This window comes from Erpetoichthys calabaricus, chromosome 5 (assembly GCF_900747795.2).
Source record: "Erpetoichthys calabaricus chromosome 5, fErpCal1.3, whole genome shotgun sequence".
In the NCBI taxonomy this organism is placed as follows: domain Eukaryota; kingdom Metazoa; phylum Chordata; class Cladistia; order Polypteriformes; family Polypteridae; genus Erpetoichthys; species Erpetoichthys calabaricus.
This window is the reverse complement of record NC_041398.2, coordinates 215420587-215436114: the sequence shown is the minus strand read 5'-3', so window position 1 is coordinate 215436114 and position 15528 is coordinate 215420587. Positions and strand designations below refer to the sequence as shown.

The window sequence follows — 15528 nt, the reverse complement described above, 5'->3', positions numbered from 1 at the left end:
AGTTGACAGCAACCATTGAGTGTATATTTTGCAAAGGTTAACCATCTATATTTTAAGACACAACACAACTGCCCCCAGTCTCGTAGTGTGACCCCCAGGGTATATCAGAACTTGCCCCTTTTTTCTCTGTTCTGTTGTTTGTATTGTTCTTGTGCTATGGTGGTTTTCACCTTGGGAGGTGCTATATGAATGAACAGTAACAAACTGAAACACTGTTTTAGATAAGGAATATTTTAATGACACTCCTTTCTATGGTGATATATGGGACATGCCAATCCATTAGCAAGTATCTTTTTAATTTGTCGGTTTTATCAAATGTTTGCTTTGATTTTAGTGCTGAAAGCTGCATTTTGAGGCTCAGTTCTTTATAAGGTTAGATCAGATTCTTTTTTTCTTTTTTGAATGCCTTTATTTAATCATTTTTGTTTTGGTTTCTGTAATGTTGCTCCAAATTGCCACGCTATTTCTGAAAAGAGTCTGCATAAAATAGCTAAAGATTGATTTTCTCTTTCAATCTGTAATGCTAACTCAAAACAGCAAGCCTGGCAGTATGAAATAAGAGTCAAGAGAAGTGTCTTATTGATATGTTGGAATTTTTAAATAGGTTCACCTTCTGATTTGTCCTTATGACAGAACCTTTGGCACAAGCAGGCGAGTGTGAATTACAACAGTTTATCTAGATTCTCTATTCAGATTTGCCAGCATGTGAATAGAGACTTATATTCTGCATTTTTATAATTATTTATTTTTTGTCTGCAGGATGAATCTCGAGTTCTTCGTGTCAAGGTTATTGCGGGCATTGATCTGGCAAAGAAGGACATCTTTGGTGCCAGGTACAGTAGAGTGGTTTTTTTTGTTTTTTTGTTTTTTTTGATAAAGATTTTGCACACCAATCCTTATGTTGTGTTGCATACATTTTATAAGGAATTTAAATTTGAGAAGCATATAATAGGCAGGGAAATGGTCATCCTTAGGTGGAGTAATATCTGTGAAATACGAGTGGAAGTGCTTCAAACACTTGAAAGCCAAGTAATCTGCTGGAAAATGGAGATTTTTACAGGCTCATTTTTTTTTACTTAAGGACATAATTCAGTGAAATATTGTGCCATCAGATCTTATGCAGAGAAGGGAAGACAATGCACTGTAGCTTTTCAGAAATCATGGCAGATACAGTTAGGTCCATAAATATTTGGACAGAGATAACTTTTTTCTAATTTTGGTTCTGTACATTACCACAATGAATTTTAAATGAAAGAACTCAGATGCAGTTGAAGTGCAGACGTTCAGCTTTAATTCAGTGGGGTGAACAAAGTGCCATCCATTCATCCATCCATTGTCTCCCGCTTATCCAAGGTCGGGTCGCGGGGGCAGCAGCTTGAGCAGAGATGCCCAGACTTCCCTCTCCCCGGCCACTTCTTCTAGCTCTTCCGGGAGAATCCCAAGGCGTTCCCAGGCCAGTCGAGAGACATAGTCCCTCCAGCGTGTCCTGGGTCTTTCCCGGGGCCTCCTCCCGGTTAGACGTGCCCGGAACACCTCACCAGGGAGGCATCCAGGAGGCATCCTGATCAGATGCCTGAGCCACCTCATCTGACTCCTGTCGATGCGGAGGAGCAGTGGCTCTACTCTGAGCCCCTCCCGGATGACTGAGCTTCTCACCCTATCTTTAAGGGAAAGCCCAGACACCCTGCGGAGGAAACTCATTTCAGCCGCTTGTATTCACGATCTCGTTCTTTCGGTCACTACCCATAGCTCATGACCATAGGTGAGGGTAGGAACATAGATCGACTGGTAAATTGAGAGCTTCGCCTTGCGGCTCAGCTCCTTTTTCACCACGACAGACCGATGCAGAGCCCGCATTACTGCGGATGCCGCACCGATCCGCCTGTCGATCTCACGCTCCATTCTTCCCTCACTCGTGAACAAGACCCCGAGATACTTGAACTCCTCCACTTGGGGCAGGATCTCGCTACCAACCCTGAGAGGGCACTCCACCCTTTTCCGGCTGAGGACCATGGTCTCGGATTTGGAGGTGCTGATTCTCATCCCAGCCGCTTCACACTCGGCTGCGAACCGATCCAGAGAGAGCTGAAGATCACGGCCTGATGAAGCAAACAGGACAACATCATATGCAAAAAGCAGTGACCCAATCCTGAGCCCACCAAACCGGACCCCCTCAACGCCCTGGCTGCGCCTAGAAATTCTGTCCATAAAAGTTATGAACAGAATCGGTGACAAAGGGCAGCCCTGGCGGAGTCCAACTCTCACTGGAAACGGGTTCGACTTACTGCCGGCAATGCGGACCAAGCTCTGACACCGATCGTACAGGGACCGAACAGCCCTTATCAGGGGGGCCAGTACCCCATACTCTCTGAGTACCCCCCACAGGATTCCCCGAGGGACACGGTCGAATGCCTTTTCCAAGTCCACAAAACACATGTAGACTGGTTGGGCAAACTCCCATGCACCCTCCAGGACCCTGCTATGGGTATAGAGCTGGTCCACTGTTCCGTGACCAGGACGAAAACCACACTGTTCCTCCTGAATCCGAGGCTCGACTATCCAACGGACCCTCCTCTCCAGGACCCCTGAATAGACTTTTCCAGGGAGGCTGAGGAGTGTGATCCCTCTGTAGTTGGAACACACCCTCCAATCCCCCTTCTTAAAGAGGGGGACCACCACCCCGGTCTGCCAATCCAGAGGCACTGTCCCTGATGTCCATGCGATGTTGCAGAGGCGTGTCAGCCAAGACAGTCCTACAACATCCAGAGCCTTGAGGAACTCCGGGCGTATCTCATCCACCCCCGGGGCCCTGCCACCAAGGAGTTTTTTGACCACCTCGGTGACCTCAGTCCCAGAGATGGGGGAGCCCACCTCTGAGTCCCCAGGCTCTGCTTCCTCATTGGAAGGCATGTTAATGGGATTAAGGAGGTCTTCGAAGTACTCCCCCCACCAACCCACAACGTCCCGAGTCGAGGTCAGCAGCGCACCATCCCCACCATATACAGTGTTGACACTGCACTGCTTCCCCTTCCTGAGACGCCGGATGGTGGACCAGAATCTCCTCGAAGCCGTCCGAAAGTCGTTCTCCATGGCCTCCCCAAACTCCTCCCACGCCCGAGTTTTTGCCTCAGCAACCACCAAAGCTGCATTCCGCTTGGCCTGCCGGTACCTATCAGCTGCCTCCAGGGTCCCACAGGACAAAAGGGTCCTGTAGGACTCCTTCTTCAGCTTGACGGCATCCTTCACTGCCGGTGTCCACCAACGGGTTCGGGGATTGCCGCCACGAGAGGCACCGACCACCTTATGGCCACAGCTCCGGTCAGCTGCCTCAACAATAGAGGCACGGAACATGGCCCATTCGGACTCAATGTCCCCCACCTCCCTCGGGATGTGGTCGAAGTTCTGTCGGAGGTGGGAGTTGAAGCTACTTCTGACAGGGGGCTCTGCCAGACGTTCCCAGCAGACCCTCACAACACATTTGGGCCTACCACGCCTGACCGGCATCCTCCCCCACCATCGAAGCCAACTCACCACCAGGTGGTGATCAGTTGACAGCTCCGCCCCTCTCTTCACCCGAGTGTCCAAGACATGTGGCCGCAAGTCCAACGACACGACCACAAAGTCGATCATCGAACTGAGGCCTAGGGTGTCCTGGTGCCAAGTGCACATATGAACACCCCTATGCTTGAACATGGTGTTCGTTATGGACAATCCGTGACGAGCACAGAAGTCCAATAACAAAACACCGCTCGGGTTCAGATCGGGGGGGCCATTCCTCCCAATCACGCCCTTCCAGGTCTCACTGTCATTGCCCACGTGAGCATTGAAGTCTCCCAGCAGAACGAGGGAGTCCCCAGAAGGTATGCCCTCTAGCACACCCTCCAGGGACTCCAAAAAGGGTGGGTACTCCGAACTGCTGTTCGGTGCATACACACAAACAACAGTTAGGACCCGTCCCCCCACTTGAAGGCGAAGGGAGGCTACCCTCTCATCCACCGGGGTAAACCCCAATGTACAGGCTCCAAGTTGGGGGGCAATAAGTATACCCACACCTGCTCGGCGCCTCTCACCTGGGCAACTCCAGAGTGGTACAGAGTCCAGCCCCTCTCAAGGAGATTGGTTCCAGAGTCGAAGCTGTGCGTCGAGGTGAGTCCGCCTATATCTAGCCGGAACCTCTCAACTTCGCGCACTAGCTCAGGCTCCTTCCCCTTCAGAGAGGTGACATTCCACGTCCCAAGAGCCAGTTTCTGTAGCCGAGGATCGGACCGCCAAGGTCCCCGCCTTCGGCCACCACCCAACTCACACTGCACCCGACCTCCTTGGCCCCTCCCATAGGTGGTGAGCCCATGAGAAGGGGGACCCACGTTGCCTCTTCGGGCTGTGCCCGGCCGAGCCCCATGGGTGCAGGCCCGGCCACCAGGCGCTCGCCATCAAGCCTCACCTCCTGGCCTGGCTCCAGAGGGGGGCCCCGGTGACCCGCGTCCGGGCAAGGGAAAATGCCGTCCAAAATTGTTTTTCTTCATAGGAGGTTTGTTTAACCGCTCTTTGTCTCATCCCTCACCTAGGACCAGTTTGCCTTGGGTGGCCCTACCAGGGGCATAAAGCCCCGGACAACAGAGCTCCTAGGATCATTGGGACACGCAAACCCCTCCACCACAATAAGGTGGCGGTTAAAGGAGGGGCAAAGTGATTGCATAAAAATGTGAGGCAGCTAAAGCATTTTTTTAACACAATCCCTTCATTTCAGGGGCTCAAAAGTAATTGGACAAATTAAATAACTGGAAATAAAATGTTCATTTCTAATACTTGGTTGAAAACCCATTGCTGGCAATGACATCCTGAAGTCTTGAACTCATGGACATCACCAGATGCTGGGTTTCCTCCTTTATAATGCTCTGCCAGGCCTTTACTGCAGCGACTTTCAGTTGCTGTTTGTTTGTGGGCCTTTCTGTCTGAAGTTTAGTCTTCATGCTCAATTGGGTTAAGATCAGGTGACTGACTTGGCCATTCAAGAATTTTCCACTTCTTTGCTTTAATAAACTCCTGGGTTGCTTTGGCTGTATGTTTTGGGTCATTGTCCATCTGTATCATGAAACGCCACCCAATCAGCTTGACTGCATTTAACTGGATTTGAGCAGACAGTATGTCTCTGAACACCTCAGAATTCATTCGGCTGCTTCTGTCCGGTGTCACATCATCAATAAACACTAGTGTCCCAGTGCCACTGGCAGCCATGCACGCCCAAGCCATCACACTGCCTCCATCGTGTTTTACAGATGATGTGGTATGCTTTGGATAATGAGCTATTCCACGCCTTCTCCATACTTTTTTCTTGCCATCATTCTGGTAGAGGTTGATCTTGGTTTCATCTGTCCAAAGAATGTTTTTCCAGAACTGTGCTGGCTTTTTTAGATGTTCTTTAGCAAAGTCCAATGTAGCACATCTGCAGTGCACCCTTTGTATTTACTTTCATGCAGTCTTCTCTTTATGGTAGACTTGGATATCGATACGCCTACCCCCTGGAGAGTGTTGTTCACTTGGTTGGCTGTTGTGAAGGGGTTTCTCTTCACCATGGAAATGATTCTGCGATCATCCACCAGTGTTGTCTTCCATGGATGTCCAGGTCTTTTTGCGTTGCTGAGTTCACCAGTGCTTGCTTTCTTTCTCAGGATGTACCAAACTGTAGATTTTGCCACTCATAATATTGTAGCAATTTCTCAGATGGGTTCTTTCTGTTTTCGCAGCTTAAGGATGGCTTCTTTCACCTGCATGGACAGCTCCTTTGACTGCATGTTGTCTGTTCACAGCAAAATCTTCCACGTGCAAGCACCACACCTCAGATCAACTCCAGGCCTTTTATCTGCCTAATTGATAATGACATAACGACGGATTTGCCCACACCTGCCCATGAAATAGACTTTGAGTCAATTGTCCAATTACATTTGAGCCCCTGAAATGAAGGGATTGTGTTAAAAAAATGCTTTAGTTGCCTCACATTTTTATGCAATCGTTTTGTTCACCCCACTGAATTAAAACTGAAAGTCTGCACTTCAACTGCATCCGAGTTGTTTCATTTAAAATTCATTGTGGTAATGTACAGAACCAAAATTAGAAAAAAGTTGTCTCTGTCCAAATATTTATGGACCTAACTGTACATATACTTGCTCTGGGTGGGTTTAAATTTTGTCTATTATTAATCATCAAGATTGGATAAAGTTTATTTTTGTTGCTACCAATTTTGTTGTTTCCATTTTCAGCTACAGTGAATAATGCTCAGCTACTTGGATTTCTGTGGTCTGATGCGGGGTGTCTCCACAAACTGGTAATTTAGCGATGCCAAGCCATTCACTTCCCCTGATTGGGTACAAAAGACAAATGGTCTGGCTGCAGACCTCTCTGTGGCTAAACGTCATCACAGCTGGAGGGTTAAAGTGAAGAGTCTTAAAAATGTGCCGTTTCGTTGGGGCCACATGACTGAAATATTGGCTTAGTGGGTAAATGTATGTGTGAATGAAAAAGGCAGGTCTTAATGCTGAGCATAAATAAATGAGTGTATTGTAGCTGCATTTCATTAATAATGCCTAATATCATAAAATAATGAGAATATATGTGGTGTCATGTACCATGGATAGTGGTAATAGCTTGTCACAGTATAGTTATTTATAGCCTTATCTTTGTTTTAAATAGCTATCGAGAAAACAGGCACACTTACCCTGAGTGAGAAGCAGGTGTGTCTTATCTCCAAAGTAAATGTGGCTTCACAGTGGCTCAGCTTTCATCTGTAACATGCATACCTGATTCACACAGTGTTCCAGGAATCAGATGAACATCTGGACAGGCGAAATTGGCTGTCTGTCATGCTCTGCCACTGTTGAAGAAAGCAGAAAAGGCAATCCGAGCGGTGCATTACCTAGTTAAAAAGAAGGTGTACGAATTTAGCAAAGTCCTGGGCAAAAAGTTTAAAAATGAGGAATACTTACCGAAGAGAGTGCAACTGTGTTTGAGAGAGAAAGTGAGGCAGCTGGCTGATGCTTTTTTCTAAGGCAACTTACACCATTTGAGATACAATTGTTTGCATTTCTTTTGTTGTTACAGATGGAGCACAGGCAGGTGAAGTGTTGTACTCATGGTCACATGGTGTCAGTAGCAGATTTGAACGCACAAACTCAGTTTGAAGTCCAAAGCCTTAACTACTACACCACACTGTCTGCCTACAAACAAATAGTAACTGATTCAGAAATGATCAGACAGTAGCTCAAAGTTCACAGCTTTACTTAAACATGAAAATCTTGGTCTAGTTTGATTTTTAGCGTAGAGGTACAGTAATTTGCTGTAAATCTTGTGCCACTCAGTTCAGCTTTTAGAGGCTTTTAAAAGAATGATTGCTGATGGTCATGTGTCTCGGAGGGGGTTACGGCTTTTGAAAAGAATTTAAAGTCCGTCATTCTTCAGGATGACAAGTCAGTATACATGAGATAATCTGTTGGCGGTCTACCAGGATTTTTAAAATGATGGATGTTCTTGGCTGTATACTTCATCAAGATAACTGAATGTAATTAGCATTTATGGTCTTGTAATCATCATTTTTACTAAATCCAGGATGAAAACAAATGTTATAGTACTACCATTGTAAAAATTATTACTTTTCCCTGAGTCAACATAGTCACCTTTAACCTGATGTAGCAAAATTCTATTTTCTTGACTTAGGCCTCCTGTTGGGTTAATAAACTATAGTTTTTTCCACTTCTTTTTTATACTTCTTGTATGTGTTTGAGTGGGATTTTTGTTTTTTTATTATAATTGAGCTTCTGTTTATAAAAAACAAAAAACTTTCCCCTTAAAGCAAGTATCTATGTACTTTAGGGGTGCTGTACAATAGCTAACTCGGTGCTCTGACCCCCAAAGGTCATATTAAAAGACAATTCCCCTCTGGGATAAGTAAAGTATATCAAATAAAAATCCTTCTGTCTATCCATCCATCCATTGTCAGTGACTACACAGAAGGACTGATGTCCCTGCTTGGATAGATAGTGTAATGGAAACTAGCTAATCATTCCTATTCCATTCGGGGCAGTTGAGGTTTATTGAATGGACTCGACAATTTTATCTCTCAACATAGGAAGTGGCAGTGTTTCTTCCAATTTGGACACCTGCAATGTATCATGGCACCTGTAGTCTCGAATGGTAACCAGAGGGAGCTGCCAAAAGAAGCTCTCCATGTTTTAGGGAGCTTTTGTCTGACCTGGAAGTGCTTCCCATGGGCTGTTCCCTGACACTGGAAGTATTCCCAGGTCTTTTATAAAAGGAGTCACCTCACTTCCATTTGGGAAGTCAAAGTCAGGAGGAGGAGGATGAAACTCACCTGGAGGATTAGAAGGAAAGGGAGTAAGAGAAGAAACAGTTGTGCTTGTGTGAGTGCTTAAAAAAATAACCTATGTGAAGGTATTTATCAAAATAAATTATTAGTTGAACCCGGGACTTGTGTAGTTGTCATTGTGTTTGGGGCTTGGGGGCTCAGTGCCACCCCCTACAGGTCTATCTATCTATCTATTTATTGAAATAAATGAAATCGTGGGTAATATGCAATGATTGTAAATGGAAGATTTTCAGATTTCATAGTTCAGGCATAGTGCATTTTCCTCAGCCATTTTCTCTGGGTTATTCTGTTAGTTGTATATGGCAGAGCTCAACACTGTTACCAGGAACATAGAAGTATGAAGTATGAGTTTTTTTGGTTTATGCTTTTGTCAAAGTTTTGTCTGTTGAAGAAACCTTTTGTTTTCCCTCTAAAGGCCCTGCCACATTATACAACTTTTACAGTGATTTTCTGTCGCAGACTTCATTTCCATAATCTTATCAAGTTAGAAGCAGTTGTGGCACACACCTATAATTTCCAGCGGCTAGTCTGCAATAGGTTTGATTTTTGTCTTGAGTCGTGTGGGTCAACTTTGTGTGTGCGAGTTCTGAGAACCAACGAGTGCTCAGCTGGAAGTCCAGTGCATAAAATGCATTGGAAGGAGATTGTGGCCAAACTTGCCTTACCTAGAAAGTCTTAACACAACACTTGCTGTACTTCTGAAATGTGAAACTGTGCTGGAAAGTCGTTACTGAGTCATGTACTCCATAATGCACTTTGAGAACATCCTCTGGCAACTAGAAGTTGTGTAATGTGCCGCTGGCTTTAGTGTAAAGTGACTGTTTGGCAAGATGTTGCGTTGGTATGTTCTGGGAAAATTTTGTAGAGAGCTTGATTAAGTTTTGTGTATGCAGATAGTTATCCACTGACATACTAGGTACTTGCTGACTGTGAATCACAAGTCTTTGCTTCATCTCGTGACTGGTAGTTAATCTGATAGGTCTTAGTCTTCTGATCCACCTAAACATCTTTTTTTCTTTTTTTTTTTGTTCAAGAGTTTTGAGGGAAGATTTATCCAATTTCAGGTTATATAATATATGCCCTTGTTTAATTTTGTAAGATCAGTAGCAAGTCAGACACTCATTCATTTCATTGAGGATTTAAAGGTTTGAATGTTCATAGCGACTACAAAGTAATTGTATTCATACATCTTCCTTAATCAGTTCAAGGCTTTCTGTCTTTGAAGCATGGGTGGTGCAATACATTTCTCCAGGTCATTGTAGTTTAGTTTATATTTGTTGATTGGCAAGCTTTGCTCAAACACTTCATTTAATAATTTAGATCAGGGCTTCTCAACTTTTTTTTTTTAATCATGACCCAGTCTTGCCCTTCTTAGTGTCTTCAAGACCCATTCCATGGCGACCGTCATAGCTGTCCCCTTTGGAGAATGACTGCTGATTGTCAGAGCAAGTGAGTTCCCCCATGGAGAATCTCTGCAAGTTGTATCAAGGAATATCCTCAAAAATGATTTCAATTGTTTAATCAACCCACCGCAACCCACTTTACAATCCATACTTGACCAGCAGTGACTTGTAACCCACTGGCGGCAACCACAATCCATAGTTTAAGAAAATCTGAATTAGATTATTTCCTACCTCACTAGCTTCTTATTAATCCTGTATATGAACGTTGTTTTACTTTTAAAATGATGGATTACTGAATATTTTATGGATTACTTAAGTACATTTCTGGTTTCATTAATCCCAAAGTGATAAACACAAATGAAAAGTACTAATGCAGACACACAAAACACTCCTTAAAGAGCACATTCACACTCACATACACCTGTAGTCATTCACACACGGCAAGTTCAGAATTGCCAGTTTAAATGTGAGAGAAAACTTGACTACTTGGGATAAACAAAATTTGTGGAGACACCACACAGACCATGACAAATCTAGAATTTAAACCTTAAATTCAGGCAGTGGTGTGAGGCAGTGGTACTAAGTGTGCCATAATGCTGCACTCCGCCAAAATACCAAAAACTGGACATGAAGAAAATAAGAAGAAGAAGAGTACATGTTTGAAAATGAAAACACAATAAGTGGAAGTGGAAATAACATCAAGAAAAAGGACATGAATGTGCAGATCAGTAAGATCAGCAGCTGCTTTTGAAAGACATAGCAGGACTTGAAGCTGTGCAGAGGAGAGCAACCAAGTACATCCCAGGACACAAGGACATGTCGTACTGGGACAGGATCAGAGAATTAAACTTGTTTAGTCTCAAACAGATGAGACTGCATGGAGACTTAATCCAGGTATTTAAAATCCTCAAAGGTGTTAATGAAGTAAATTCAGCAACATTCTTTCAAATTAAGGGTGAATCACATACTCAAGAAAACCAGTGGAAATTAAGGGGAAGTGCATTTAGGACTGAAGTCAGGAAGCACTACAGAGACATGGAGTTGAAGACAATTTTTAAGAACAATCTTGATGAGATATTGGGACATCATAGCTATTAGCTAAACAAATGGACTTGTTGAACTGATTGGTCTCCTCTCATTTGTCAAATTTTTTATATTCTTTATCCTCTAGGAAAAAAATAAAAAGCCACATGAAGGATTGTTGTTGAAATGATTTTTCCGTATTTTAAAACATTTTTTAGAGTTCAGACTGGAATAGCAATTTGAAAGCTTAGATCCTGCAGTACTGTTGTTTACTAAAATGTATTGATGTGCTTTATTTTAAAGGAGCCTGATGCTGATGGAGTTGGCAATGGCATCCCCATAACCCTGTAATGAACTAAGCTTTTTCAATAATGGGTGGGTGGAGGTTTCTTTGATTGTAAGACTCAGATAGCCTTTTGAATTTTCCTGGAACAACCTGTTGGCTAACAAGAAAGCAGTATAAGTTACAGCATCAACAAAAGACAAACCTATGGTGTAGATTGTCAGGGAGATATACTGGTACAGAGGTCTAGCCATGATGCCCTGGAAACATACAGTAGCCTGCATTCTCTTTCTGTGAGGCATTCAGTTTACAGTTGTGGAATGAATGAGCCAAGCTTCTTAACGTGACCCAGAACTGCATTTCAGGTTACTTAATAGAGTAAGCAAGTCATATAAACTATGAAAATGAACTTTATACGTGGATTAGCAAGTGAGTGGGTGGTAAAGTAAAACTCCTGATTTATACAAATTGTATTGGATGACCCACAGTGCATAGGTGAGAAATGTTTACAAAGATTAGAATAACAAATTACATGTTTAAACTTGGCAGATCTTTTAAGGCAGCCGGTGAGAACAAAATGCACAGTTGTGGTAAAGTGAGGAGTCCTAATATGTGTAATATGTGTAATTATAGAGCAGGAATGTCATAACTTCTTATGGTTTTCTTAAGGTTTTGGTCAATTGTATTTGTTTTGTAGGAAGAACACATTCACATTTGTGATTGATAATTTTTATATTACCTGAAATTAATTACATACATAATGAATTATTAATGCACATTGAATATATGCCACAGACATGGAGGGAAGGAAACTGTGAGGCATGCATCTTTATTTACAGTATATGTAGTACATGACCAGAAAACGAGATTAGTGAGCCATAAGCTGTCTCTCTTAAAATAGTTTTTTCTGTTAAAACAAGTCTGTTTTTCCTTGATTGAGATTTGTTGTTCTCAGTGTTGCACATGACTTGCCATGGCGTACAAGGCTGTCCACTTGTTCTCACTCATAACAACACTGTGGTCCACTCTACAGGATCTCTCATCATGAGATGATTAGCCTTATTAACATACATGCAAATCTCTAAACAGCCCCCTTACATGTGCAATAATTATGCAATTTTGACTAAAACATCAACATTTGTGGAGAAAATTTTAAAAGATGTACCCACCACCACTCGCACAACTAGTACTACTTGCAGACACATTCAGGCACTTTTCACTTTTCATTAAACATGATCAAGGGATCCATCACACTTGGAGTACCCTCTCTGCAACATCACTGATTTACTCTTGTAGTCCTAATTGAGACTAGGAAAGCATAATGTGTAATAACATTGCTTGCTGCCATTGGGTGAAGAAGTAAAGTCATCGACTTATTCACTCAGACGTCATAGCAGAGGTTTTTACACATCACGCACCTTCATTTGACAAAGTTAACTTAGAAGAGATGGTTGTTTGATAAAAGCTGTGGAGAAGACTTAGCATGTCATGGCAAATTACTGACTGACTACTGTGCCAGTTCAAAACCCAGCCATTTTTTAGTTAAACTTTTTTATTTCATCAGCCTTATCAGTAATGTACCAAGGTTATTATCATATTACGTTCATTCCAAAATAAACCTACTGTGTTAAGATTTTATGCTTATTTTTACATCTGTCAGATAGACATGGGATCATGGGATCATCAAGGTCCAAAGCTTTCATTTGATCAGGGTATGGCTGTAGGTCAGTGAACGGTGAGCATGACTCACACCCAGAATTTTATGTAAATGCGATTAATCCCAAGTCAGACTTGCAGTGACATGTAATGACCGAGTAACTCTTGGAACAGTATTCTGCTGCTATCTAATGGATGAAGTAACATAAATTTGCAAAAAAATCCTGAACGTTTCATTGCATTATGCCACTTTATGGTAACTCATCAATGTTCAGGAATAGGGCAGAGCCTTCAACCAAAAACACAATGCCAAACAAAAATGCGTAAAGCCAGTTTTAGAACAAACTGAAACTGAACTGTTACTCAAATTGAGCAATAGACGAAACAGACAATGATACTGTCATCTGTTTTGTAGATTCCAACCTGCCAGCTTTCAGTGATGATTGTGTTTGGTATTGGCTTCTGGCTACTGCTGACAATCCTACATCTCCTTATCGCCCATTTATGTATAACCCCTGTCTAAATATGTCTGTTGATCAAGATTATGTGGAGTATTTGCAATTTGTTGTTGATAGTCTGTGTAATAGACAGCCTGGGACTTTGCCCAGTCGGGATGCCCTTTTGAGGAGAGGACTGGGGGAGTGAACATGTCAACAACAGTACCTCCCCTGGAACATGAGAGGGCAGCCTCCTTGGTTTGGAAGTGCTGCCGGATGTTAATTAGGAAGCACCTGGAGCACTTCGGGGTGCAGTATAAAGGAGGCCGCCTCACTCCACTCGGCGAGCTGGAGTCAGGAGGCAGAGGGCAGAGCTTGTGACGGGAGGAGTGAAGGCAGCAGAAAGGAGTGGAAAAGGACTGTAAGTCTTTGCGCACTGTGTTTGTGCTGTGTGCACAAAGGAGAATAAAAGCATGTCTTTGTAGACATCTGGTGTCGTCTCTGTTTGTGTCCGGGGTTCAAGTTCCACATCTGGTAGTGAAAACAGTTGTTGAAATGAACTGCTATGCTGAGCAGTGTCAGAAAAGTCACAGTAGCTGGCAACCTGTTGCTGCAGATGACATGTGGGTGTTTTTCAGTTTCCTGATACTGCTGGCATAATAGGTAAAACAGACTAGAGATGGTACTGGTCCACAAACCAGTTGTTGTGGACACCCATTTTTGCCGATATTATGAGTGAGTGTTTTTTTTACTCATTATGAAGTACCTACATTTCACTAATAACGATGATTATGATGAAATCAATCGCCCAGCAAACTGTAGGATGTGTATCAGACAATCATCAAAATATGCAGAAGGTGTATATTGCCTTGAAATAAGTATTGACAAAAGTCTTCTGGGTTAAAGGTGAAGGCTATCATGGATATAGTACATTGCTTCCAAATTGGCAAAATATGGTTTCATGTTCTACATGGTATGTGAAGCAAGCTCTGGGTATATCTGGAACTCGATACTTTACATGGACCAAGTCGTATTGCAAGTACAGTCAATATAGCGTTGCTACATCATCTGTGCACATCTGGAACTCAATACTTCACATGGACCAAGTGGTGTGACAAGTACAATCAAGATGCTGTTGCTACATCATCTGTGCTATCAGTAGCGGACTGTTTGCTTCACCAAGGTTGCTGTATAACGATGAACAGTTTCTGTACCTCAGGAAAACTGATTCATACAGCACTGTACTACTGAACTGATGTGATATGCGTAGAGACTCCGGTCGCGTGAATGTGTCAGACAGTGTGGTGCAGTTTCTATATAGCAAAAAGGCAAAATGATTGCAATCAAATGAAGGACAAGAAAAATGTCTGCCTCCTAATCACTGATCACAATGCAGCAACTTTCAGTGTTCGTATCAGTGGAAGTCACTATGCCTTGTGCTGTGGTAGGTCACAATAACATTACAGGCAATATTAATTGTGCGACTCACTCTACACTGTCAGGCGTAAGCAATAGAAAAAATATTAAAAAAATGTACGTGTGCTCAAACAATGCCTATAAGAAAATAAGAAATTAGACAAACGAGAGGAAACCATTAAGTCCATCACGCCCGTTTGTTTAGCTAATAGCTAAGCTGCCCCAATATCTCCTGTTCATATGTTACTGTTCCAAAATATATCTCACAAACCTTGTATACTAAATCTGCAACAGCACATGTTGACGTTTTGGTATTTACATGTTTCTGTTACTTATAATAACATCTTTTGTTGTTAAAAACCACTTATTGCTTTTGGCTCTATTTTTATGGGGGTAAACTTAATGCTAAGGAGGCTACTGTGCTGGAACTCCAGCTGTAAAAATTGGTATAGTTCAGTATGTTGCACTGTTGGGTTCTTTCTGAGTAGTCGCCCATTGAAATAGCAACCTAAAGACTAGTGTTTAGTGATGATAGCAGCAGGATGTATTTAAGTGCATTCAGCAATGTGTCTATTTGTATTCATACAAATGCACACAGGTGAATGCGTTGGTCGTTCTGTGATACAATACAAAGGAAACTTTCCAGTTACCCTCAGAACTCCTATGGACACACTATCAATATACTAATGACTTTTTTAAAGCATCTCAAGTTAAAATTTCATTCTCTAACCCTCCTGGTCCAGATCAGAGACATGGCGGTGCTGGAGCCTATTCCAGCTAGCTTAGTCTCAAGGCAGGAACAAACCCTGGTCAGGGCAGCAGTCCATCGCAGGGCAGAATCTCAAGTTAACATACAAGGCTAAATGACATTTTTGCTGGCAAGATATTTTAAAAGCATTTAAGATTAAGGGGAGTTTGAGAATATTATGTTAA

At 42.8% G+C, this 15528-nt stretch overlaps 1 protein-coding gene across 4 annotated transcripts in view; it reads left to right on the top strand.

The window, feature by feature from the left end:
- nedd4l (NEDD4 like E3 ubiquitin protein ligase) overlaps positions 1 to 15528 on the top strand; it is a 555383-nt gene that overhangs the window by 162473 nt on the left and 377382 nt on the right. For all 4 annotated transcript variants that reach the window (XM_051928330.1, XM_028802511.2, XM_028802516.2 and 1 more), the window contains exon 2: positions 760 to 833. In XM_051928330.1, coding sequence (XP_051784290.1) covers positions 760 to 833 — 74 coding nt within the window. The remainder of the gene's footprint in view (positions 1 to 759; positions 834 to 15528) is intronic.